This window comes from Ranitomeya variabilis, chromosome 1 (assembly GCF_051348905.1).
Source record: "Ranitomeya variabilis isolate aRanVar5 chromosome 1, aRanVar5.hap1, whole genome shotgun sequence".
NCBI classification, from domain to species: Eukaryota; Metazoa; Chordata; class Amphibia; order Anura; family Dendrobatidae; genus Ranitomeya; species Ranitomeya variabilis.
The window spans coordinates 742,410,422-742,437,431 of NC_135232.1; the positions used below are offsets into that span (position 1 = coordinate 742,410,422).

General features: G+C 44.9%; 1 protein-coding gene and 1 long non-coding RNA gene across 7 annotated transcripts in view; one reads left to right on the forward strand and one right to left on the reverse strand.

Annotated features, from left to right (window-relative positions):
• BEGAIN (brain enriched guanylate kinase associated) overlaps window positions 1-27,010 on the forward strand; it is a 255,185-nt gene that overhangs the window by 213,822 nt on the left and 14,353 nt on the right. For all 6 annotated transcript variants that reach the window (XM_077269282.1, XM_077269311.1, XM_077269289.1 and 3 more), the window contains one exon: window positions 26,036-26,143. In XM_077269282.1, coding sequence (XP_077125397.1) covers window positions 26,036-26,143 — 108 coding nt within the window. The remainder of the gene's footprint in view (window positions 1-26,035; window positions 26,144-27,010) is intronic.
• The window catches only part of LOC143782173 (uncharacterized), a 45,375-nt gene continuing 32,452 nt past the window's right edge, over window positions 14,088-27,010 (reverse strand). Inside the window, exon 3 of the long non-coding RNA XR_013216881.1 lies at window positions 14,088-15,064. This is a non-coding gene — a long non-coding RNA (uncharacterized LOC143782173). The remainder of the gene's footprint in view (window positions 15,065-27,010) is intronic.

Below are 27,010 nucleotides of genomic sequence, written 5' to 3' on the forward strand. Positions count from 1 at the left end.
TGCATTATATTCTATGGGGGGCTACATTATATATTATGGGGAGGTGGGCTGTATTATATTCTATGGGGGTTACATACTCTGGGGTGGCTGCATTATACTCTGTGGGGTGGCTGCATTATACTCTGGGGTGGCTGCATTATACTCTGGGGTGGCTGCATTATACTCTGGGGTGGCTGCATTATACTATATGTGGGCTGCATTATACTGTATCGAGGACTATGGGGAATACGTTATACTATATGAAGAACTATGGGGTGCATTATACTATGGGAAGTGAATTGTACTACATGGATGACTGTGGCGGTGCATTATACTATATGGAGCACTATGAGGATTGTATTATGCTATATGGAGGACTATGAGGATTGTATTATGCTATATGGAGGACTATGAGGAGTGTATTATACTATGTGGAGGACTGAGCAGTGTATTTTAATATATGGAGGACTATAGGGAGTGTATTATACTATATGGAGGACTATGGAGCACATTATAATATATGGAGGACTATGGGGTGTATTTTACTAAACAAGTAAAATGCTGCATATTCGGATTGTTTTTGCTGGAACAAAAAGCCTTGTTGTCAGCAGCACATTGCCAGTGTAAACTGTAGATGTGCTGCTGAAAACATGATACTGTATGGTGATCTATTAGTGATCGTTCTGTCTCATCATTATTCCTCAGCTGGTGGAAAGAGGCCGGGAAACAAGCGTTGAACAACTTCAGTATTGTCGATCAAACTCGTTTAGCGGCCTGAACTCAGCGCACGTAAATACAACAGAAAGGCTTCTGTGTGATGTGCAATATGTTAGCATTTGGGGCCCCATTTTAAACTTTGCCTAGGGCCCCACTTTGCCTAAAACCGGCCCTGCCTACAAGTGTACAAAGGTATTATACAGTCACCGTGTGACAAGTGGGCCTGTGTAACTTCAAATGCCAGGGCTGAATTTTAGTCCCAGTCCGGCCCTGCCTGTATGTCTAGTTTTATATACATCTGTTAAATAATATTTCTAATAAAGAGCTGTTACTATTTTTACCTAGTAGTTTTTGGCGTATCTTTACTCCGTGGTTTGTTGTAGGAGTTAATTAGCAGTGGAGTTTGCACCCCGTCATTTGTTGACGTCCATGATAGGGTGTATCCTGTTGTGAATTTGGATTCTGGGCTCCCCCGGTGGCCGCTTGTGGAATTGGACTTGTCATCCCCCTGCCTGATCCGCACCAAATTATACGCCCCACGAAGATCAATTTTAGAGAACCACTTAGCACCCTCTATACGAGCAAACAAATCAGTAAGCAATGGCAATGGGTATTGGTACTTAACAGTGATCTTATTCAGAAGCCGATAATCAATACATGGTCTCAAAGAGCCGTCCTTTTTTGAGACAAAGAAAAACCCAGCTCCCAAGGGAGAAGAAGATGGACGAATATGTCCCTTTTCCAAAGACTCCTTTATATATTCCCGCATAGCAGCATGTTCCGGCACGGACAGATTAAACAAACGACCCTTTGGATATTTGCAACCCGGTATCAAATCTATGGCACAATCGCACTCACGGTGCGGAGGTAACGACCCAAGCTTGGGTTCGTCAAAGACGTCTTGATAATCTGAGAGGAACTCAGGGACTTCAGAGGGAATGGACGACGAAATAGAAACCAAAGGTAAGTCCCCATGAATACCCTTACATCCCCAGCTCAACACAGACATTGCTCTCCAGTCCAAGACTGGATTGTGAGACTGCAACCATGGCAATCCCAGTACCAAATCGTCATGTAAATTATACAGCACCAGGAAACGAATAATCTCCTGGTGATCCGGATTGATACGCATGGTTACTTGTGTCCAGTATTGTGGTTTATTATTAGCCAATGGGGTGGAGTCAATCCCCTTCAGAGGAATAAGAGTCTCCAAAGGCTCTAAATCAAAACCACAACGATTGGCAAAGGACCAATCCATAAGACTCAGAGCGGCGCCAGAGTCAACATAGGCGTCCGTGGCAATGGATGACAAAGAGCAAATCAGGGTTACAGACAAAATAAACTTAGACTGAATGGTGCCAATGGAAACAGACTTATCAAGCTTCTTTGTACGCCTAGAGCATGCTGATATAACATGAGTAGAATCCCCACAATAGAAGCACAATCCATTCTTCCGTCTAAAATTCTGTCGCTCGCTCCTGGACAGAATTCTATCACACTGCATACTTTCTGGCGTCTTTTCCATAGACACCGCCAGATGGTGCACCGGTTTGCGCTCCCGCAGACGCCTATCAATCTGAATAGCCATTGTCATGGACTCATTCAGACCTGCAGGCACAGGGAACCCCACCATAACATCCTTAACGGCATCAGAGAGACCTTCTCTGAAAGTTGCCGCCAAGGCGCACTCATTCCACTGAGTAAGCACAGACCATTTACGGAATTTTTGGCAGTAAACCTCAGCTTCGTCTTGCCCCTGAGATAGTGCCATCAAAGTTTTTTCTGCCTGAAGTTCCAAATGAGGTTCCTCATAAAGCAAGCCCAAGGCCAGAAAAAACGCATCCACATCGCGCAACGCAGGATCCCCTGCTGGCAATGAGAAGGCCCAATCTTGAGGGTCACCCCTGAGCAAGGAAATCACAATCCTAACCTGCTGAGCAGGGTCTCCAGCTGAACGAGACTTCAGGGACAAATAAAGCTTACAATTATTTCGGAAATTCTGGAAGCTAGCTCTATTCCCTGTGAAGAACTCCGGCAAAGGAATTCTCGGCTCAGATACTGGAGCATGTACCACAAAATCTTGTAAATTTTGTACTTTCGTGATGAGATTATTCAAACCCGCAGTTACACTCTGAAGATCCATTATTGTCAGGTGCACACAGAGCCATACAGAGATTAGGAGGAGAGAGAAAAAAAAGACTGCAGCAAGGCAAACTGGAGGGAAAAAAAAAAAAAATTCCAGCAGACTTCTTATAACTCTCCTTTCTCAACCTGGGTCTTTAACACTTTATTGGCCGGTCAAACTGTCATGATCTCTGCAGGCAGAGATCATAGCAAGCCTATAGAGGGACAAGCTCTCGGAAGATGGAACTATACTGACCATGAACTAAGCCTGCCGCGCAACTAGAAATAGCCAGGTAGCATTTCCTATTTATTGCTAGATGCCCAGCTCTGGCCTAAGACCTAAATAGCTAGCAGAGGGAAATATAAGACCTGGCTCACCTCTAGAGAAATATTCCAAAGAAGACAGTAGCCCCCCACATATAATGACGGTGAGTTCAGATGAAACAACAAACGCAGCAGGAAAATAGTCTTAGCAAATTTGAGGTCCGCTTACTAGATAGCAGAAGACAGATAGTATACTTTCATGGTCAGCAGAAAAACACTAACAAAACACCATCCAGAGATTACCTTAAACTCTGGCATTAACTCATAACACCAGAGTAGCAATCCCTGATCAACGAGAGCTTTCCAGACACAGTAACAAAACTTCAGCTGTGAACTGGAACAAATAGGCAAAACGAAACATGGACAAAAGTCCAACTTATCTAGTAGTTGTCAGAAGCAGGAACAAGCACTGAGAGGCATCAGATAACATTGTTGACCGGCAAGAAACCACCAGAGAAATGAGCTTAAATAGCGACACCCACTACTGATGGAAACAGGTGAAACAGGAAAGAGGATGACAAGTCCAATTCCACAAGCGGCCACCGGGGGAGCCCAGAATCCAAATTCACAACAGTATCCCTATGATAGGTTTGCATTGATATGCATCAGTGGTATTTGTATATATGTAAAATTGTGCTGACAGGTTCCCTTTCACACCTCCATTGGTTCAGCTGTGCAGATTGAGAGTAGAATGTAAATTCAGTAAGCGGAAACCTTCCTGGCAATTGTCAGAGCACTTCATAATGAGTTTTGTGTCTTTCCCCGTGTATAATAATCCTCTGGATTCTGCTGCCTGTAGCCGGTGGATATTTCAGGTTTTCACCACATTAACATTCCGTTTTAAGCGTCATGGTGTCATTGTCAGACACAGATCTACCATAACGGCAGGACGGTGGCTGCTATGGGGCCCATTGCAGTGGGGCCAAGCTCTGTGCTGCTGACCCTGCTTGCTGTGACACTATCATGCTATATATCATGCTGACAGCTCACTTATATAGACGCTGGTGAATGGTGATCCTCTATGACTTAGATGTTCCCACATTTAACAGTACACATTGTATAAAGTTGTTTCCATAGTGTTCTCTTAAAGGTGCAGACCTGTTGTGAATTCCGCTCTTGGGCTCCCTCCGGTGGTTGTAAGTGGCACTTTTGTGAGTTCTGCTCTTGGGCTCCCTCCAGTGGTTTTGAGTGGAACTGCTGCTCCTTGGATTTAGCAGTCAGCAGCTGCTTCCACTGATCGTCTTTCTGGCTCGGCTATTTATCCTGGCTCTATCCTTCAGCCTGGGCCAGTTGTCAATGGTTCCTGGTTGGATTCACATCTCTGCTTGGATTTCCCTGATATTCTGACCAGTTCAGCAAAGATAAGTCCTTGCTTGTTCTTTTGCTGTCCACATATTGTGGACTTAATCGTTCAGCTCTTTCTATGTTTTTTCTTGTCCAGCTTGTCAATATGGATTTATTCAGTTAAGCTGGAAGCTCTGGGAAGCAGATTTACCCTCCACACCTTTAGTCAGGGGTGGAGATTTTTGTAAACTCTGTGGTGGATTTTTCTAGTTTTTTTATACTGACCGCACAGTATTCTGTCCTGTTCTATCTATCTAGCTAGACTGGCCTCCTTTGCTACATTCTGATTTCATTCTGCGTATGTCATTTCCCTCTCCACTCACAGTCAATATTTGTGGGGGGCTGCCTTTCCTTTGGGGATTTTCTCTGAGGCAAGATAGGTTTCCTGTTTCCATCTTTAGGGGTAGTTAGTCCTCCGGCTGTGACGAGGTGTCTAGGGAGTGACAGGAACATCCCACGGCTACTTCTAGTGTTGTGATAAGCTCAGGAACTGCGGTTAGTACAGGTACCATCTCCTCCAGAGCTCGTCCCATGTTGCTCCTAAACCACCAGTTCATAACAGTACAACTGGCCAAAAATGAATTAAATGCATCTCAAAAAAAGGAAAAAAAAAGTTCTGAGCCATTTTTTTTTTGCAGTCTGTTTTGTCTTTTTTTTTTTTCCTCTTAATCTCTGGGTGGTTCAGGATTTTGGCGCTGGCATGGATGTTCAGGGTTTGTTTTCTCGTGTGGATCAACTTGCTGCAAGAGTACAGAGTATCCAAGATTATGTTGTCCAGACTCCGGCTTTAGAGCCTAAAATTCCTACTCCTGATTTATTTTTTGGGGACAGATCTACGTTTTTGAACTTTAAAAATAACTGCAAATTGTTTTTTGCTTTGAAACCCCGTTCCTCTGGTGATCCCATTCAGCAGGTTAAGATTGTCATCTCTCTGCTGTGTGGTGACCCTCAGGACTGGGCATTCTCCCTTGAATCAGGGAATCCGGCATTGCTTAATGTAGACGCATTTTTTCAAGCGCTCGGATTATTGTATGACGAACCTAATTCTGTGGATCATGCAGAAAAAACCTTGTTGGCCCTATGTCAGGGTCAGGAAGCGGCAGAATTATACTGCCAGAAATTTAAAAAATGGTCTGTGCTCACTAAATGGAATGAGGATGCTCTGGCAGCAATTTTCAGAAAGGGTCTTTCTGAAGCCCTTAAAGATTATTATGGAGGGGTTCCCCACACCCGCTGGTTTGAGCGAATCTATGTCTCTAGCCATTCAGATTGATCGACGCCTGCGCGAGCGCAAAGTGGTGCACCATATGGCAGTGTCGTCTGAGCGGAGTCCTGAGCCTATGCAATGTGATAGGATTTTGACTAGAGCAGAACGGCAGGGATTCAGACATCAGAATAAGCTGTGTTTTTACTGTGGTGATTCTGCTCATGTTATTTCTGATTGCCCTAAGCGTACTAAGAGGGTCGCTAGGTCTGTTACCATCAGTACTGTACAGCCTAAATTTCCCTTATCTGTGACCCTGATTTGCTCATTATCGTCCTTTTCTGGCATGGCATTTGTGGATTCAGGCGCTGCCCTGAACTTAATGGACTTGGAATTCGCCAGGCGCTGTGGTTTTTCCTTGCAGCCTTTGCAGAGCCCTATTCCTTTGAGGGGCATTGATGCTACACCGTTGGCCAAGAATAAACCTCAGTATTGGACTCAGCTGACCATGTGCATGGCTCCAGCACATCAGGAAGATTGCCGTTTTCTGGTGTTGCATAACTTGCATGATGTTGTTGTACTGGGTTTTCCATGGTTACAGGAACATAATCCGGTGCTGGATTGGAAATCTATGTCTGTGACTAGTTGGGGTTGTCAAGGGGTACATTGTGACGTTCCTTTGATGTCAATTTCCTCTTCCCCCTCTTCTGAAGTCCCTGAGTTTTTGTCGGATTTCCAGGATGTATTTGATGAGCCCAAGTCCAGTTCCCTTCCTCCACATAGGGACTGTGATTGTGCTATTAACTTGATTCCTGGCTGTAAGTTCCTTAAGGGCCGTCTTTTCAATCTGTCTGTGCCAGAGCATACCGCCATGCGGAGTTATGTCAAGGAGTCTTTGGAAAAGGGGCATATTCAGCCGTCTTCGTCACCATTGCGAGTGGGATTCTTTTTTGTTGCCAAGAAGGATGGCTCCTTGAGACCCTGTATTGATTATCGCCTTCTTTATAAGATCACGGACAAATTCCAATACCCTTTACCTTTGATTTCTGATTTGTTTGCTCGGATTAAGGGGGCTAGTTGGTTTACTAAGATTGACCTTCGAGGGGCATATAATCTTGTTCGTATTAAACAGGGTGACGAATGGAAAACTGCATTTAATACACCCGAAGGCCATTTTGAATACCTTGTGATGCCTTTCGGGCTTTCTAATGCTCCTTCTGTATTTCAGTCCTTCATGCATGATATTTTCCGCAATTATCTTGATAAATTCATGATTGTGTATTTGGATGATATTTTGATTTTTTCCGATGATTGGGAGTCTCATGTGAAGCAGGTCAGGATGGTATTCCAGATCCTTCGTGATAATGCTTTATTTGTGAAGGGGTCTAAATGCCTATTTGGAGTTCAGAAGGTCTCTTTTTTGGGTTTTATTTTTTCTCCCTCGTCTATAGAAATGGATCCTGTTAAGGTCCAAGCCATTCATGACTGGATTCAACCCACATCGGTGAAGAGCCTTCAGAATTTTTTGGGCTTTGCTAATTTTTATCGCCGTTTCATTGCCAACTTTTCCAGTGTGGTTAAGCCCCTGACCGATTTGACGAAGAAAGGCGCTGATGTGACGAATTGGTCCTCTGCGGCGGTTGAGGCCTTTCAGGAGCTTAAACGCCGATTTACTTCTGCCCCTGTGTTGCGTCAGCCGGATGTTTTTCTTCCTTTTCAGGTTGAGGTTGACGCTTCTGAGATTGGGGCAGGGGCCGTTTTGTCTCAGAGGAATTCTGATGGTTCTTTGATGAAACCGTGTGCCTTTTTTTCCAGAAAGTTTTCGCCTGCGGAGCGCAATTATGACGTTGGCAATTGGGAGTTGTTGGCTATGAAGTGGGCATTTGAGGAGTGGCGACATTGGCTTGAGGGAGCCAAGCACCGCGTTGTGGTCTTGACCGATCATAAGAATCTGATTTACCTCAAGTCGGCCAAGCGGCTGAACCCTAGACAGGCTCGATGGTCCCTGTTTTTCTCCCGTTTTGATTTTGTGGTCTCGTATCTTCCGGGATCTAAGAATGTTAAGGCTGATGCCCTCTCTAGGAGTTTTTTACCTGATTCTCCTGGAGTCCTTGAGCCGGTTGGCATTCTTAAGGAAGGGGTGATTCTTTCTGCCATCTCCCCTGATTTGCGGCGGGTGCTTCAAGGATTTCAGGCTGATAAACCTGACCGCTCTCCAGTGGGGAAGCTGTTTGTTCCTGATAGATGGACTAGTAAGGTAATTTCTGAGGTTCATTCTTCAGTGTTGGCTGGTCATCCTGGGATTTTTGGTACCAGAGATTTGGTTGCCAGGTCCTTTTGGTGGCCTTCCTTGTCGCGGGATGTGCGTTCTTTTGTGTAGTCCTGTGGGACTTGTGCCCAGGCCAAGCCTTGCTGTTCCCGCGCTAGTGGGTTGCTTTTGCCTTTGCCGGTCCCTGAGAGGCCCTGGACGCATATTTCCATGGATTTTATTTCGGATCTTCCTGTTTCCCAGAAGATGTCTGTTATCTGGGTGGTTTGTGACCGGTTCTCTAAAATGGTCCATTTGGTACCTTTGCCTAAATTGCCTTCCTCCTCTGATTTGGTTCCATTGTTTTTTCAGCATGTGGTTCGTTTGCATGGCATTCCGGAGAATATTGTGTCTGACAGAGGTTCCCAGTTTGTTTCTAGGTTTTGGCGGGCCTTTTGTGCTAGGATGGGCATTGATTTGTCTTTTTCTTCGGCGTTCCATCCTCAGACAAATGGCTAAACTGAGCGAACTAATCAGACCTTGGAAACCTATTTGAGATGCTTTATGTCTGCTGATCAGGATGATTGGGTGGCTTTCTTGCCGTTGGCCGAGTTTGCCCTTAATAATCGGGCTAGTTCGGCTACTTTGGTTTCGCCTTTCTTTTGTAATTTTGGTTTTCATCCTCGTTTTTCTTCGGGGCAGGTTGAGCCTTCTGATTGTCCTGGTGTGGATTCTGTGGTGGTCAGGTTACAGCAGATTTGGACTCATGTGGTAGACAATTTGACAATGTCTCAGGAAAAGGCTCAACGTTTTGCTAACCGCCGTCAGTGTGTTGGTCCCCGGCTTCGGGTGGGGGATTTAGTCTGGTTATCTTCTCGTCATGTTCCTATGAAGGTTTCTTCCCCTAAGTTCAAGCCTCGGTTTATTGGTCCTTATAAGATTTCTGAGATTATCACTCCGGTGTCTTTTCATTTGGCCCTTCCAGCCTCTTTTGCCATCCATAATGTTTTCCATAGATCTTTGTTGCGGAGATATGTGGTGCCCGTTGTTCCCTCGGTTGATCCTCCTGCCCCGGTGTTGGTTGAGGGGGAGTTGGAATATGTGGTGGAGAAAATTTTGGATTCTCGTTTTTCGAGGCGGAGGGTTCAGTATTTTGTTAAGTGGAAGAGTTATGGCCAGGAGGATAATTCTTGGGTTGTTGCCTCCGATGTCCATGCCGCCGATTTGGTTCGTGCCTTTCACTTGGCTCGCCCTGATCGGCCTGGGGGCTCTGGTGAGGGTTCGGTGACCCCTCCTCAAGGGGGGGTACTGTTGTGAGTTCTGCTCTTGGGCTCCCTCCGGTGGTTTTGAGTGGAACTACTGCTCCTTGGATTTAGCAGTCAGCAGCTGCTTCCACTGATCGTCTTTCTGGCTCGGCTATTTATCCTGGCTCTATCCTTCAGCCTGGGCCAGTTGTCAATGGTTCCTGATTGGATTCACATCTCTGCTTGGATTTCCCTGATATTCTGACCAGTTCAGCAAAGATAAGTCCTTGCTTGTTCTTTTGCTGTCCACATATTGTGGACTTAATCGTTCAGCTCTTTCTATGTTTTTTCTTGTCCAGCTTGTCAATATGGATTTATTCAGTTAAGCTGGAAGCTCTGGGAAGCAGATTTACCCTCCACACCTTTAGTCAGGGGTGGAGATTTTTGTAAACTCTGTGGTGGATTTTTCTAGTTTTTTTATACTGACCGCACAGTATTCTGTCCTGTTCTATCTATCTAGCTAGACTGGCCTCCTTTGCTACATTCTGATTTCATTCTGCGTATGTCATTTCCCTCTCCACTCACAGTCAATATTTGTGGGGGGCTGCCTCCTTTGGGGATTTTCTCTGAGGCAAGATAGCTTTCCTGTTTCCATCTTTAGGGGTAGTTAGTCCTCCGGCTGTGACGAGGTGTCTAGGGAGTGACAGGAACATCCCACGGCTACTTCTAGTGTTGTGATAAGCTCAGGAACTGCGGTTAGTTCAGGTACCACCTCCTCCAGAGCTCGTCCCATGTTGCTCCTAAACCACCAGTTCATAACACAGACCCCTATTTAGCTGAGCGAATGTTGCCTTTACATACCACATCTGACAATTGTAATCATTTCGCAAATCTTAATTTACTGCTATGATTCATTTCAGCAAAATATGTACAAACATGTATGGATTTGGGACCCTTTAAGCTTAGGTAGGCCTCATCTGTCAGCTCCTACTTGGCATGGACAGGTCGGATGTTCCTCTTCCCGTCATTGTTATGCTTCTCATCAATCAGGCCTCTCCAATTTGTACTGTTCTTACTTGTTAGAAGGCTGCCTTCAAAATAAGCTGACCACAATGTGCCCTCCTTACTGCCACCCCATTGATTAACCATAATCTTTGTGGAAACCTGGTAATAAGTGTTCCGTTTCCCTGCAGCGCCCCCACAGGGAGAATAAAGCATTACACAGCAATCACATGCATGGGTTGTCTGTGTAATACAGAACAGGTGATGCAGAGCAAGAGTCGCCCTTTATAACTACTGACCCTGAACAGAAGCCCCTGAATGATCTACAAGTTCTCCAGTACGCTGTATATCATAGGGTTGCTTATACTGGCCTCCCTCTTGCATTTCTCTCTTTGTGTTACCTTGCCGTCCTTCTCACAGTAGACGACTGCTTGGATATGATAGTTTGCCTAAAGTGTGTATTCCGCACTTAGTAGAACCCCATTTGCTATGATAACTTGCTAATATTCTTGGGTTGTGAAGACAAAAGGTCCAAAAAATTTAAGGCAACCTGTTACCAGTTTTTTTTCTACCCCATGTGAGACCAGCATGATGTAGTGACAGAGACCCTGATTGTTGTCGTAGTGTTGCTAAAATTTAATTTCTATGCGGCAGATCTAGCAGTACTCTGTATGCTGAGCTTTGTACAACCCTACAACCCGCCAACACCACTGATTGGTAGCTTTCTGAGTACAGCTTTACTCGTCCTCTAAAGATTATCTTCAGTTTATAAAACAGTAATTTTATCAAAACTGACCCAAACTGCACAGTAAGAGACAAATCGCTGGAAACAGGGTCTCTGTCCCTTAATAATGCTGCTCTCAAATTAGGTGGCAAAAACCAATGACAGATTCCATTAAAGAGAAGAGATCATTGCCTTGCAATGCACAAACAAGAGAAAGGGTACAAAACCATACAAAGGAATTGAATATTTGTTCAGATACAGCAGAGATCACATAGGAGCACAGGCGACACTGCCAGAACGTGGCAGAAAGAAGAAGCGGTCATTAACCGTCATCAGATTCCTCAAAAGGCAGGTAGTCAAAAACCCTCGAGTCCCTGTAAAACACCTGCAGCAAGATTAGATGGCAGCAGGTAGTGAGGTTTCAGTTTGCACAGTACTAAATGATGAACTCCAAGACGCGAACCTTCACTGACTCAACAGCACAAGAAAAGTACGTTCCATATTAGTTAAAACTACAGAGCGGCCATTTACTGTATATGGATACACCTAAATAAAATGGGAATGGTTGGTGATATCAACTTCCTGTTTGTGGCACATTAGTATATGGGAGGGGGGAAACTTTTCAAGATGGGTGGTGACCATGGCGGCCATTTTAAAGTCGGTCATTTTGGATCCAACTTTATTTTTTTTAATGGGAAGAGGGATATGTGACACATCAAACTTATTGAGAATTTCACAAGAAAAACAATGGTGTGCTTGGTTTTAACGTAACTTTATTCTTTCATGAGTTATTTACAAGTTTATGACCACTTATAAAATGTGTTCAAAGTGCTGCCCATTGTGTTGGATTGTCAATGCAACCCTCTTCTCCCACTCTGACACACTGATAGCCACACCGCAGAAGAAATGCTAGCACAGGCTTCCAGTATCCGTTGTTTCACATGCTGCACATCTCGTATCTTCACAGCATAGACAATTGCCTTCAGATGACCCCAAACATAAAAGTCTAACAGCGGACTTTGATTAAAAAGTTTGTTGGAGAGTGTAAAACTTAAAGTGCAGACAATGATCAGCTGTTCAGCTAAAATGATCTCAATGCTTTATAACGGAAAGCCAAACCAGAGAGACGTGGAAGAAAATGGAAGACTACCATTCGAATGGATGGAAGAATAGCCAGAATGACAAAGGCTCCGCCAACGATCAGCTCCAGGATGATCACAGGCTCACGTTACCTGTGAGGACTGGGACAGGTAGAAGACCCTGGGTGACGCTAATCTCTTACCAAGAAGTCCCCGCAAAGTCCCACTGCTAAAACCACATGTACTGAAGGGAATACAATGTGCCAAAGAACACATCAACTGGCCTAAAGAGAAATGGAGAAACATTTTGTGGACTGATGAAAGTAAAATTGTTCTTTTTGGGTCCATGGGTCGCAGACAGTTCGTCAGAAGACCCCCAAACTCTGCAGCCACAATACACTCTGAAGACAGTGAAGCATGGTGGTGCAAGCATCATGATATGGGCATGTTTCTCTTACTATGGTGCCGGACCTATTTACCGCATATCAGAGATCATGGACCAGTTTGCATATATTAAAATACTTGAAGAGGTCATGTTGCCTTACACTGAAGAGGAAAGAGGATATGAAATGGGGGTTTCACCAAGACAACGACCCTAAACACACAAGTAAACCAGCAAAATCTTGGTTCCAGTCCTACAAAATTGAGGTTATGCAGTGGCCAGCCCGATCTCCGCACCTTAATCCAATAGGACACTTTTGGGGGTAACATTAAAAATGCCGTTTCTGAGGCAAAACCAACAAATGCAAGAAAATTGTGGGATGTAGTGTGACCATCGTGGGCTGGAATATAGGTGACACGGGACAGAAGTTGGTGACACTGTGCAACATAGATGTGAAGCCGTTCTAAAAAAAAAACTGTGGGTAATAAATATTAGGTTGGTGATTCACAGGAATGATAAATCCACAAAAAATACACATTGTGAGTTTGTAATGACAAATGCAGACACTGCTATTTATTAGAACAGCCCAATGTTTATTTTTTTGTTATTTTCTGTAAAGTACCGTAGTTAAAAATTATCTACATAACAGAGTGCAATGTTCTCAATGGTGGAAATAAGAACTAGGAGAAAGGTTGTGTGATAACTCATGTTTCTGAACACACGGCTATTATTTTGAACACCGCTGTATAATATTCATTGTGTTAGGCTATTTACATTGTTTTTGTTCTACTGGTTTATGGTAGAAAGATTGTACATTTTCCTATTCAATGTAAATGCAGTGGGGGTTGAATAATTTTGATTACAAGTGCAGCTGACTTTATATTGGAGCACCCCTTTAAATTCTTATGTTACTGCCTGTAATGCTTGTTTAACAAGTTGACACGTCATGCGACAGGAAGATCTCATTGTCACAGTGTAACATTGCATCCAATGAATGTCAGCGGCTGTGCGGTGTCCCACGGCTTATCACAATGCAAAAGTTGCAGGAAATCCAAACCTGGTGGCTCTGTGAATGAATACCATTATAGACCACAATGCAGCCTGCGTGTGACTGCGAGGCCTCGATTACAAAATTGGTGTTTTAATATTTTGGAGCAACATTGTGCACTGACAGTCTCTCCACCTCCCATCATCATCCTCCAGGCTCATGGCTCCCGTTCCGGAGTTTGGCGTTTATCTATCCATCTATAATGACAACTTATAAGTAAGAGAAGATGAAGAGTGATCGACTGCAGATGACCGGAGAGTGGATAAATACCGTTATTATTCTGATCTACTAGATCTCTGATGACTGTAGCAGCCGTGGTGAGATATATGATATACTGAGTGTTAGGCTGCAGCAGCGGCAGAAGATATTGTCTCTCAGGCAACCTAATCTACTACACATTAATTCTTGAGAACAGAAACCACTGATACATGTTCATACCAATGCCTTTTTACAAGGACTAGATCAATGCGATCACGGACACTCCAATACATAAAATTCCTACATAGAACCACAGAGTACACGTCCAAATGTGAAAATATAAAGGTAATTTATTGAGCAATATACAACACATAACATGACATAACACAAAAATATTAAAAACAGCCATTCAAAGAGGGCTTGTGTGTGAAACTACACGTGGACAACAAAATCACTGATACCATGCAGGCTGGGCAGGCTATAATAAGTGGGTTATGTACCCTATGAATAGGATGCAGAGGCATACGAAGCGCATAGTGCAAAAATCACAGTGAATGTCCAAGGGTAGAGGACTAAGTCAGGAAGAGCATACACCGCTCCTAGTGAACTCACTAGCCAGGTATCACTACCCCAGGGGCCAAAGACAAATTATCAAACAACCTCCTGCTTACCCATGTGGCCTGTCAGTGTGTGTCTCAGCAGCCCCGACGCGCATTTCCGTGGGATTCTTCGGGGGGGCTTTAGCTCTATGTGTCACCCCTGGATCCTTTAAGTGTGTATCCCAGGTGTCGGACATGAAAAGCGCCATTAGCGGCGCATGCGCGCTGAGTCCTGGGCCGTGATGAACGCCACTCCCTCAGCCTCTCACGTGACGCGGCGGGTCAGAGGGAAATCCCTCATGACGTCACAAACCGGCCACTTTACTACGGAAGCCAGGGAGATGCCTCCCCGGGCTGACAACAGCGGGCATATGCTAAGGAAACCATGATGGACGTGGGCAAACAGAAGGGAAGGTAAAGCCTGATAAAAGGTGGTCATAAGCTCCCATAGTAAAATACTAAAAACTAATACATATTATACACCCCTCAAATGACATAAAAGGAGATGTGTGTATAATACAAAAAGGTGGAGAGAATTGAAACCCAAACCTCTCACACCCGTAAGGGCCCCAAAATCATTACAGAGCCTTACATGTCACAGAAACAGTGTATATATAATAATAAATTACATAAATATCAATTAATGGTAACCTTAATATATCAATACAAATATGCAAACATTACAGATGTTAAACCGCAGGCTTCAAAATCCGATTCAAAAGGATGATTGATTCAAACATCAGATTAGGATTGGCTCTTCTCCAAGATAAAACATCAGAGTCCAATTTTTCAAGGACCAGGGGATGAGATAACGAATGTAGTGCGATGATGAGACAAACACCATTAACCTATGGAAAAGAGGAAAAGCTAAGTTGCTCGTTTAGACCAGCAGGGGTCATGGTATCCACCATGGTTATCCACCGGCACTCAAGTTGTGCCAAGGTGCGTTTCAGGTCGCCGCCCCTAATACTGCACCTAACCCGATCAATACCATGCACCTTAAAATCTTTAGGGTTACATCTGTGATGTGACTTAAAATGGTGAGGAACAGCCTTTAGTGAGGCAACATCATTCACCTCACTTGCGGCCATAAAATCTCAAACATGTTCGCGTGTATGAACACATAATTCACGTGATGTGAAACCAATATAGTATTTATTACATGGGCACTTTGCCATATAGATGACATATGTAGCGCTACATGAAATGTATTCAGTGATCTCAAATTCCCTTTGGCCATCAATAGAGGTGAAAGACGTTGCCCGCACATAATTCCGGCATGTCATACAGTCACCACAAGGATAGAATCCCCATTTCCCCTTACCAGTCCCAAATAAGTTGGGTTCTTTTGCCACATAGTGGCTCCTCACCAAAATGTCCCTCAAGTTTTTCCCTCTTCTTGCAGTCATGAGGGGTGAATCAGAGAGGTATCTTGCAAGAGTGGGTTCAGTTTTAAGAACTGGCCAATGTCTACTCATAGTTTTACGTATAGTCTCCCATTGATGATTAAAGGTTGTGATATACCTAACTTTTGATTCCTCCTGTTGTTTTATTTCTTTCTTCCCTATAAGTGGGTCACGTCTAATAGAATTCCTGGCATGTGTATAACCCCTTTTAATAGATCTTTTGCTATAACCTCGTACCAAGAATCTCTCCCCAAGGTCCACAGACTGCCTTTCAAAAGATTCTTCAGATGTGCACATCCTTCCAATGCGTAAAAACTGGCAAATTGGTATGGCCCCAATAGTCGAACACGCATGAAAAGAGGAAGCATGGAGAAGTGCATTCACCGATGTTTCCTTACGGAACACATTGATATGAATGGCTCCATCTTCCTGACCCAGCAAGCTGATGTTGAGAAAAGAAATAGCTTGAGAGTGGAAATTATATGTGAGCAGGGCCGGACTGGCCATCTGGCAAATGCCAGAAGGGCCTGTCTGGTTGTGGGCTGCCTTGTCTGCTACATTGTTAGCAGAATCGGGTGTACTCAAGACACCCATACTGTTAAGAGTTGTGACGGAGCACAAATTCACTGACTACATCCCTTACCCCAGCATGCCACAGGTATCATTAGAAATATTGGTCTTGTAGTAAATCTTGCTTTCCTCCATCCAGGGTAATATTAGTAATATATCCACATTTGGTGCTTGTTGGGGACGGGGACCGCATGGTCCTGTTTGATTTCAAATGCCAGTACTGAATTTCAGCCCCAGTCCGTACCTGTATGTGAGCCTGATGTTGAGGCTGCTGCGGTTCAGATCCTGCATAAACGTATGGAGTTCTTAAATCGGGCACTGCCAAATAAACAAAATATTATCTATATACCGGTACCATCTCAGAATTTGAAGGGCAGAGTGCATGCCCCCTTGAAATATGCTCCTCTCCCAGTGGCCCAAAAAGATGTTAGCATAAGAGGGCGCACACTCCGCCCCCATAGCTGTACCGCGACTCTGAAGATAGTACCCGTCCGTAAACGTAAAAAAATAGTGTGTGAGTACGAAGCGCAAGAGCCTCAACACCAGGCCGCTAGTCTCAGCATCAATGTTGCTAGATTCCAAGAAAAAGGCAGACGCCTGCATCCCATCGTCATGGCGGATGGAGGTATAAAGGGCCTCTACATTTGCCGTGACAAGGAGCATATCGGGGTCAAGGGTCAGTCCGTCCAAACGTCATTAATTCTTGCATTGCTCATAAACCTCAACACTGTATAGCAGCATACAGGCAGTGATGAAAGACACAAACCTAACTAGGCTGAAACTCCTGCTAATTTCTCCCTTTCAGCACCGAATCAGCATTGGACAGCTCCCAGGTTATTACTAGTAGAGTTGAGCAAATTTCTTTGGATTCAGTTCCGAATACGATCGGCATCAAATAGTTTTTTGCAATATTCGTCGACACAGCCAAACATCATTAGAGTCAATGTGAGTAGAAATTAATGAATATGTTCGGAACCGATCATCAAACATACATTCGGCACGAATAGGGTTCGAATATGGCAAATTAGATTCGGCGACCAAATCCGAACAAATTCACTCAACTCTAATTACTAGTAGGGCTTCCTATCATCCAGCAATCCCGGACTCCGCACCCTTGACTACAATGTTTGCTTAAATGAAGCTTTGATAGTAACTAGAGTATCACATAAAATGAAAAATGATTTTAAAATACAAGTGCTTCTCACAAAATTAGAAAATCATCAAAAAGTGAATTTATTTCAGTTCTTCAATACAAAAAAGTGAAACTCATATATTATATAGAGCCATTACAAACAGAGTGATCTATTTCACGTGTTTCTGTTAATGTTGATGATTATACCTTACAATGATATTGTAATTTAGTGAGAAGCACTTGTACATAAGAGATGCTGTGTGATTTTTCTTTTTTTTTGCATTGCTTGGGCTGTAGCAGAAAACAGTCTCTTAGGAAACATGATTAATTATTAAACATCCACATCATTTTGTTTAACTCGACATATAATGGAGTAACCCGAACTGTAGTGGGAAAATTACAGGCTGTAATAGATTAGAGGAAAACACGGCCACTCCGTCCCAGCAGAAAATCAGCAAAGTATACTGGGGAGGGGCAGGTGGTTGATCTCTGTGTATCGGGTAGTTTCTGGGTGGAGAACGGTGTGCGGAGTCGGCCTCTGCTCCAGTGCTCAGGAGTCCACCCAGAGACTGCCTCCGCACACAGTTCTTCAGACAGAAATTGCCCCATACACTGCACTCTTGCCAGTCTCTGGATATTCTGTGCTGGGTATTGTAACAATCTCTGAATGGAGTATTGTTTTTGTGGTCAGCCTCTGGCCATGTCTGGGGTACTAAATATGGGGCAATTTCTGTCTTGAGAACTGTGCACAAAGTCAGTCTTTAGCTAGGGGTGGTCAGTATGGCCATTGCCCATTGTATGGGATTAATATCGGACTATGTTCCTGTGTGAGGGAGTCACTAACAATGTATGGGGCAGTCTCCTTGAAAGCACTGCATGTAGGGGCAGGATCTTTGAGGGCTGTGTGTGTGGGGGCAGTCTCTGTGAGGGTGTTGTGTGTGGGACAGTCTTTGTGGGGGGCTGTGGGCTGCAGTCTCTGAGGGTGTTATGTGTGGGGGGCAGTCTCTATGAGGGTGTTGTGTATGGGAGGCAGTCTCTGAGGGTGCTGTGTGTGGGGGCAATCTCTGTGAGGGTGTTATGGGTTGGGGGCAGTCTCTGTGAGGGTGTTGTGGGTTGGGGGCAGTCTCTGTGAGGGTGCTGTGTGTGTGGAGCAGTCTCCATGAGGGCGATGTGTGTTTGGGGAAGTTTTGTGAGGGCATAGTGTGTGGGGGCAATCTCTGTGAGGGCGTTGTGCGTGTGGCCAGTCTGAGGGCATTATGTGTGGGAGGCAGTCTCTGTGAGGGTGTTGTGTGCAGTGGCGGTCTCTGTGAGAGCGATGCGTGTGTGGGGAAGCTTTGTGAGGGCACTGTGTGTGGGGGCAATCTCTGTGAGGGTGTTGTGGGTTGGGGGCAGTCTCTGTGAGGGTGCTGTGTGTGTGGAGCAGTCTCCATGAGGGCGATGTGTGTTTGGGGAAGTTTTGTGAGGGCATAGTGTGTGGTGGCAATCTCTGTGAAGGCATTGTGTGTGGGGGCAGTCTGTGAGGGTGCTGTGTGTGGGGGGGGGCAGTCTCTGTGAGGGTGCTGTGTGTGTGGGGCAGTCTCTGTGAGGGCGCTGTGTGTGGGGAAGTTCTGTGAGGGCATAGTGTGTGGGGGCAGTCTCTGTGAGGGCGCTGTGTGTGTGGGGAAGTTCTGTGAGGGCGTAGTGTGTGGGGGCAATCTCTGTGAGGGTGTTGTGCGTGTGGCCAGTCTGAGGGCATTATGTGTGGGAGGCAGTCTCTGTGAGGGTGTTGTGTGCAGGGGCGGTCTCTGTGAGAGCGCTGCGTGTGTGGGGAAGCTTTGTGAGGGCACTGTGTGTGGGGGCATTCTCTGTGAGGATGTTGTGTGTTTGGGGCAGTCTCTGTGAGGGTTTTGTGTGTGGGGACAGTCTCTGTGAGGGCGCTATGCATGGGGGGCTGTCTCTGTGAAGGCGCTGTGCGTGGGGGGCTGTCTCTGTGAGGGCGCTGTGCGTGGGGGACAGTCTCTGAGGGCGTAGTGTGTGGGGAAGTTCTGTGAGGGTGCTGTGTGTTGGGGTCAGTTTCTGTGAGGGAGTTGTGTGTTGGGGGCAGTCTCTGAGGGCGCTGTGTGTGGGGGACAGTCTCTGTGAGGGTGCTGCGTGTGGGGGGCAGTCTGAGGGCTCTGCGTGTGGGGGGCAGTCTCTATGAGGGTGCTGTGTGTGGGGGCAATCTCTATGAGGACTGTCTCTGACTCACTATTAGGGAGGGCAGATGGGAGCTGTAAATTAGGGAAGTATTGATGTTTTCACTGGGCCCATACCAGTACATTGCTTTGGATTTCTATGAACTCTGCTATCATACAATGGAAACATTAGGGAATTGCTCTTTATGCTCTTTTCTTACATATTGCATAGTTTCCTATTTGCATCGGCCATTTCATGTTTGTCAGTGTCCATTTACTGTAAATGCTGGATCCCGTCCACACGGCAAAACCGCCCTCTCCACTCAGATAATGTGAGCAAAGACAGAATGTGATTTCTCAGGCGGCTCAGGGATGGATTTGACTAAGTTTGGAAGTTGCTGTATTTTGAAGTAAATGAAAGGACTGCGGCTGCGAATGTTTTATTGTTCGTTCCTGAACCCCTGACTAATGATTAATCGTTATAATCCATTTTCTGTGTTGTTGCTAAGCAACCCGGAACCTCAGATGATATACATTTAACTCTGTGTAGCCGGACCGTATTCCTCACCATTATACATTTTATTATTCTGTGGGGTATATTAACGTGTCAAGAAGCTTTTTCCTTCTTAGACAAATATTCTTCAAATTCCTGCAAAACGACGAATACACCGTATTTCATTTCAACCTAAGGGGCTGATTCACATTGAAAGTTAATGATTTTAATGAGATTTGCTTGGTTGAAAATATAATGAATATGTGTAGGGATTTTCCATTGGGACAAGTTCTAACCTAAGCAGAAAAATGTGGATTCCAGCACAAGAGCAATTACCATAGACCCTAACCCTGAAATAACGACTTCAGACCAGACCCCAAAATAAACACAAAAACCGGACACTAAACAAACGCAGACCCTATTTCCAGATCCTTAGCTAAATGCAGACTCCATAGATTGGACACTATGCGAGTCACTACATGATAGTGTGATAGTGACAGACTCCCACAAATTTACACTACAGACATTTTTCGCAGCATGTGCATGAGATTTCTTAAGATTTTGTGCACTATGCTGACACAATAAGCTGCTGCGGATTTTCCACTACACATTCACTACGTGAGATAAGTTAGATTTTGAAGCAGATCCACATCTAAACCAGAAGCTCTTTGTGAACCTAGTTCACGTCTGTGTTCAACTCGTTTGCGATGCATTTTTTTGGTTGCAATGTTCCAAAAATAATATAAAAGCAGCAATTTTACAGAAAGTTGGAAAATTGTGGCTTGCATTGGAAATGCATCAGATGAAAAAGTCCTACACTGAGTTCACATGCTGTATCTGCATTACATTTTTTTCTTTGTGTTTCGTTCTACTATTGTGGCAAAAACCATAATGTGTCTGCAATGTGTGAACACAACCTCATTGCATGCACTCTTCTCAGTCATCATTGGCTATGCAGAGTGCAGCACTCAAATTGCCACCAGCTGCTGCACTCAACACTTATTGAGCTTGGCTTCATCAGTTCATCTCTGCAGAGCGCGGCAATGGAGACAGCTTTGTTACTGGCTACTGCGCTCTGTGAAATGAAGTTGAATGTGCAGAACACAGCAGTCGGTGACAAAGCTAACTCTTTTGTTGCACTCTCATCTGCTGCGCTCTCATCTGCTGTACTCTCATCTGCTGCACTCTCATCTGCTGCACTCTCATCTGCTGCACTCTCATCTGCTGCACTCTCATCTGCTGCACTCTCATCTGCTGCACTCTGTTGAGGCAGGACTTTAACTGATTCAATGTGCAGAACACACAATTGTTGATGATTTGACTGCTGCGCTCTGCACACTCTAGTGGTCCGTAGTGCGCCTCCTCAAGTGGTCCAAGGTGATCTCCTCCCTGCCCTCTCCTACTGTAGATTCCACTGTAAATGCATTTGTGAACCTAAGTTGCATATGATTAAGAAGATTAATTTCTGTGAGATGCAGAATTTCCTATAATGATATTAGTATTCAGTTATATAATTGCCTAGTTCATGTGCTGTGAGGTGGTCGCCTGCTCCCTGCTCTGTCCCTCAGCTTTGTATCACCCGCGTTCTAGATGAATCAGGTCTTAGCAGGAGACCAGGTGCAGTAACAGCCTCCCTATTTACTTCTCTTTCTGTGTCGAGAAGGACTCCATCACATCACAAATGACCTATTGTCAACCAGTGTAACACCAAGCAATTGTCTGTGCGGGCTGAAATCAAGAACACGCCGGGCTCTACAGCTCTGCAAACTAATGATAACGCAGGTTCAGTTAAGACCAAACCAGAAAAAAAGAGAAAGGTACAAATGCGGGAAAAACAGTATATTCTTTTTTTCTTTTCTCTTGCACCCTTCTAAAGACATCTTTTTGACAAAAAACTAAAATGGCAACTCAAATAAATGAGGATCCTACAGAAGTGACCATCAGTAAATGCATTTGCCCAGTGCATAAGCTGGCAGCACCAGGCTTCTTGCAGGCAGAATTGCTATCTTTGCACTTTGTATTGTTTTATATTAAATTATATTATACAGAGCAATGATATCACTTAATAGTAATATTATTTAACTAGATGGTAGCCCGATTCTAACGCATCGGGTATTCTAGAATATGCATGTCCATGTAGTATATTGCCCAGCCACGTAGTATATTGCACAGCCACGTAGTATATTGCCCAGCGACGTAGTATATTGCCCAGTTACGTAGTATACAGCACAGGCCATGGAGTATATTGCAGAGCCCACGTAGTATATAGCACAGGCCACGGAGTATATTGCCCAGCCCACGTAGTATATAGCACAGGCCACGGAGTATATTGCCCAGCCCACGTAGTATATACTCACCTTCCATCCGCAGCTGTCACCGCCGCATATGCTGTGCTGTTTCCTGCTGTCGCGGCCGTCATCAATGACCGCGGCCGCTAATTTAGTCCCCGGCTTTTGTCCACGGTAGGCCCAATAGCGTCCATGGTCCCAGCCGGCTTCGCCTTCCTCACGGCGACTCCGCCCCCTTTGCAGTGCTTCTGGCCGGGCCTGTACAGAGTGGGCGAGGACTTGCTCTGCATACTTCCTGGCCTCCCCTGCCCTTTTGTCTCTGCTCACTGGCTGGCCGCGACCCGTGGCCGCTAATTTAGTCCCCGGCTTTTGGCCACGGTAGGCCCAACAGCGTCCATGGTCCCGGCCAGCTCCGCCCTCCTCATGGCGACTCCACCCCCTTTGCAGCGCTTCTGGCCGGGCCTGAACGGAGTGGGCGGGGACTCGCTCTGCATACTTCCTGGCCTCCCCTGCCCTTTTGTCTATGCCCACTGGCTGGCCACGACCAATGAATATCCGCGACAGACAGAAAGACAGACAGACAGAAAGACGGAAGTGACCCTTAGACAATTATATTCTAACGCATCGGGTATTCTAGAATATGTATGCATAGTATATTGCACAGCCCACGCAGTACATTGCGCAGCCACGCAGTACATTGCGCAGCCCACGTAGTACATTGCACAGCCCACGCAGTACATTGCGCAGCCCACGCAGTACATTGCGCAGCCCACGCAGTACATTGCATGTCCACGTAGTATATTGCCCAGTCACGTAGTATAATGCTCCATGCAGTTATGGCCCCATAGATGCCCCATATAATGCTCCATGCAGTTCTTTATGGCCCCATAGATGCCCCATATAATGCTCCATGCAGTTCTTTATGGCCCCATAGATGCCCCATATAATGCTCCATGCAGTTATGGCCCCATAGATGCCCCATAGAATGCTCCATGCAGTTCTTTATGGCCCCATAGATGCCCCATATAATGCTCCATGCAGTTATGGCCCCATAGATGCCCCATATATTGCTCCATGCAGTTATGGCCCCATAGATGGCTTATATAATGCTCCATGCAGTTATGGCCCCATAGATGCCCCATATAATGCTCCATGCAGTTCTTTATGGCCCCATAGACGCTCCATACAGCATTGTGCCACATGTAATGCTGCTGCTGAGGCAATAAAAACAAAATATCACATACTCACCTCTCGTCGCTGCTCCTCAGCGTCCCGTCTCTCCGCAGACTGTGCCCGTCGCTGATTGGTCGAGGCCGGCTGGCCTCGACCAATCAGCAAGGCGGGATTTCCGAGACAGACAGACAATTAGACCCTTAGACAACACAATGGCGGCACTTGACAGCAGTGGAGGACAATGATGATTCCAGAATTCGCGGCAGACTGTGCCCGTCGCTGATTGGTCAAGGCCTCCAGGCCTCGACCAATCAGCGACGCGGGATTTCCAGGACAGACAGACAATTAAACCCTTAGACAATTATATATATAAATGAGGACCTGTCACCAGGTCAAAAGTGGGCAGTTTTTGATATTATACACTGTTCCCGAGTACTTTTTTTTCATCTGCCATGCGGGTGTCCTTAGGGTGCTCTGCATAATTGCCCTGTGACTCATAGGCCCTTGGAAAGATAATAAATACTAGCCGGAAACAAAAGGCCCATCTTTCTGGAACCATATGGGGGATCTGAAAACAAAAAGCCGAATACTCAGGAGAAGCAAGAGTGCAATAAGAGGAAAAACTGGCTATTTTTCACTTGGTAAATACGGTAGTCCTCTTTAAAGTATGAAAAAATTATCAGGTGCCAATCCTGAATAGTGGTACCCGTCGCCAATCCAATTTTTCAGAAAGTAGTAGTAACAGGAAGGTAGAAGAGTACTTCTCTGTTAGCCGGGATGTAGCAAGGCCAGAGCGCATTCTAGCCAAATACTGGATGTCCTGACAATACAGATGTTTGTGGTTCATCCCCTTCCAAAGGTCTATTACCATTTCTACAATGATGGTCCGAACCCCTCCACATTTACCATACAAGGTACTTGAGGATGAATTCAGATGAATGATATTGTCCATCTGAGTTGAATCAGTTTTCTTTCCTAGTGCATTAGGTTTCTCACTGATCCATTGACTAAGAAAGAGGAGACACATCCAAGAATCAGACCAAAGTACCATGAATTGTACAATTTGCCGATCAGGAAAAGTGCACATGTGAATTGGCCCCAGGTTATTCTTGGTCCATGTTCTGTCTGATCTATGCTTGTACAGAGCTCGCACATAACACTGTGTCCAGACGTCTGATCTCCTCTATATTATATTGGAAAGGACTGGATCCCACATACAGCATACTATGAGGGAAGTATTCAACTTGATTTTGGAAATTTTGGGCCTGCATTCTTGCTGAAGACCCGGTTTTAGTAATACATTCACCTGGAAAACTTCCTACCGTTTATTGCAGCGGTTACACATTATATCCTTATTGACAAATGACTGACGATTCCTAGTTTATCGGAGTCTCCCGTCTCTTCTTCTACCTAGAAAAATAGTCAATACCATTTTGAATCCACTTTTCTAATCTATTTTGATCTAATCCATCACATGGTAAAGATCTAGACTATTGGAAAACCTGGGGGGGAATACTTTCTAGAATGTTATTTTTTTTCCATATGAATAACTGGATACTTTAATAATTGGTTAGCGTCACAAGAATTAATTAGTTTTAATTCATTTTCATTCTTTGCCTGAATTACTCAATTTATAGCTCCTCAATTTATTTTTTTCTCTCTACTTGTGAGTATAAGCCGAGGCACCTAAGTTTGCCACGAAAAACTTAGTTTGGGAAAACGTATTGACTTGAGTATAAGCCTGGTATGCATTGTCCCCTAATCACTATTCTGGTATGCATGGTTCCTCATCCCTATCCTTGTATGCATGGGCTCATCATCCCTGTCCTGGTATGCATGGCTCCTTATGCCCATCCTTGTATGCATGGCTCCTTATCCCCGTTCTTGTCTGCATGGCTCCTTATCCCTGTCCTGGTATACATGGCTCCTCATCCCTATCCTTGTATGCATGGCCCCCCATGAGAACAGCATAAAAAAACCTCTTACTTACCTTCCCTGCGCGCCCTCACATCATCTTGTTGTTCTGGCTTCCTGCAGCTCCTGCGGCCGAGTAATAACGTGTCCCCGCTCATTAAGGTAATGAATATTCACCTCTCTCCACTCAGTTGGGACACATGATCACCCGGCTGCAGGAGCTGCTGGAAGTAGGAACACAAGATGCTGCAAGGGCGCGCAGGGAAGGTAAGTAGGAATTGTTTTGGTTTTTTTACAGCTGCTGGAAGCTATCGGCTGTGGCTGTAACTGTGGGCGCGCTATAAGAGAAATGAATATTCATTGCCAGTGCAGTGAATATTCATTTCTCTTTAGCAGAAGGCACAGTTACAGCCACAGCTGCCGTCACCTGCCTCCTGTGACCTGCTGCTACACCAGCTTCTGGGACAATGACTTATGTGTAAGCCGAGGGGGGTGTTTTCAGCACAAAAAAATGTGCTGAAAAACTAGGCTTATATACGAGTATATACAGTACATTGTATCTCTGTAATGAGTTTTCCTTTCTTTCCTCTTTGTAATCCTTTATTTTTGCTAATAGTAAGAAAAAAATTAATTATTTGATCCGTTCTCTTTTTGAATGAAAGAAGAAACGTATTCACTATGTATTTTCAGGGACAACATTATGAAGAGGAAAAGAGAGCGCTGGGTCACGAGGTGATTGCCCTGAATAACCATTTGCTGGAGGCCAAGGTGACAATTGACAAACTCTCAGAAGATAATGTAAGTATTCCTTTTGTGCATGGTAATGGAGTACTTCAATTGCCAAAACAGTAGAATGTGGCGCCATAAACTGGAAAAATCATAGTTACTTACAAGTAAAGGGATTGTCCAGAGCCCATGACGGCATCAAATGAGAGAGGGTGTCCGCCCATCAAGGACAGGAAACCTACTGCATAAAAGGGCGGTACCGCTCCTCCGCATCAGTTGGGTTTCAGAGCAGGAGAGACCTCCAGACAGTCATTAATACAACCATTCCCAATCAAAATTTCTAATTAAACACCCCTACGTAGTGCACACCAACTAGTGATAAGAAGGGAAGGAATATAATGGTGCTGTCATGGGCTCTGAAATCTCCTGTTACTGGTAAGTAACTAAGATTTTTTTCCCTTCTCTCATGAAAGCACCACCTGAGAGAAAAAAAAACAAGGGAGGGATCACAGCTTGTAATACATTTCTCCCTAAGGCCAGATCAGCAGAGAAGGATAGATTAAATCGATAATGCTTATAGAAGGTAGAAGGAGGAGACCATGTCGCTGCCTTACATATCCTGTTGATCAATATTTCCACTTTCTCAGGCCAGGAAGTCGCCATGGCCCCGGTTGAATGATCCTCCAAATTCTCTGGAACTGTTATGTTGCTATAGGAGTGGGCTAAGCTAATGGCGTCCCTGATCCATCTAACTATGGTACTTCCACCCCCTTGATACCTTGAGGCCTTTCCTAACTTCCTTTAAGGAAATAAATAAGGATTCACTCTTCTTCCATTGTTTTGATATAGCCAAATACTCTACAAGGACCCGTTAAACATCTATCGTATGAAGTCTCTGGTCCTCTGCATTCTTAGGATTATTAAAAATGGAATGGAGAA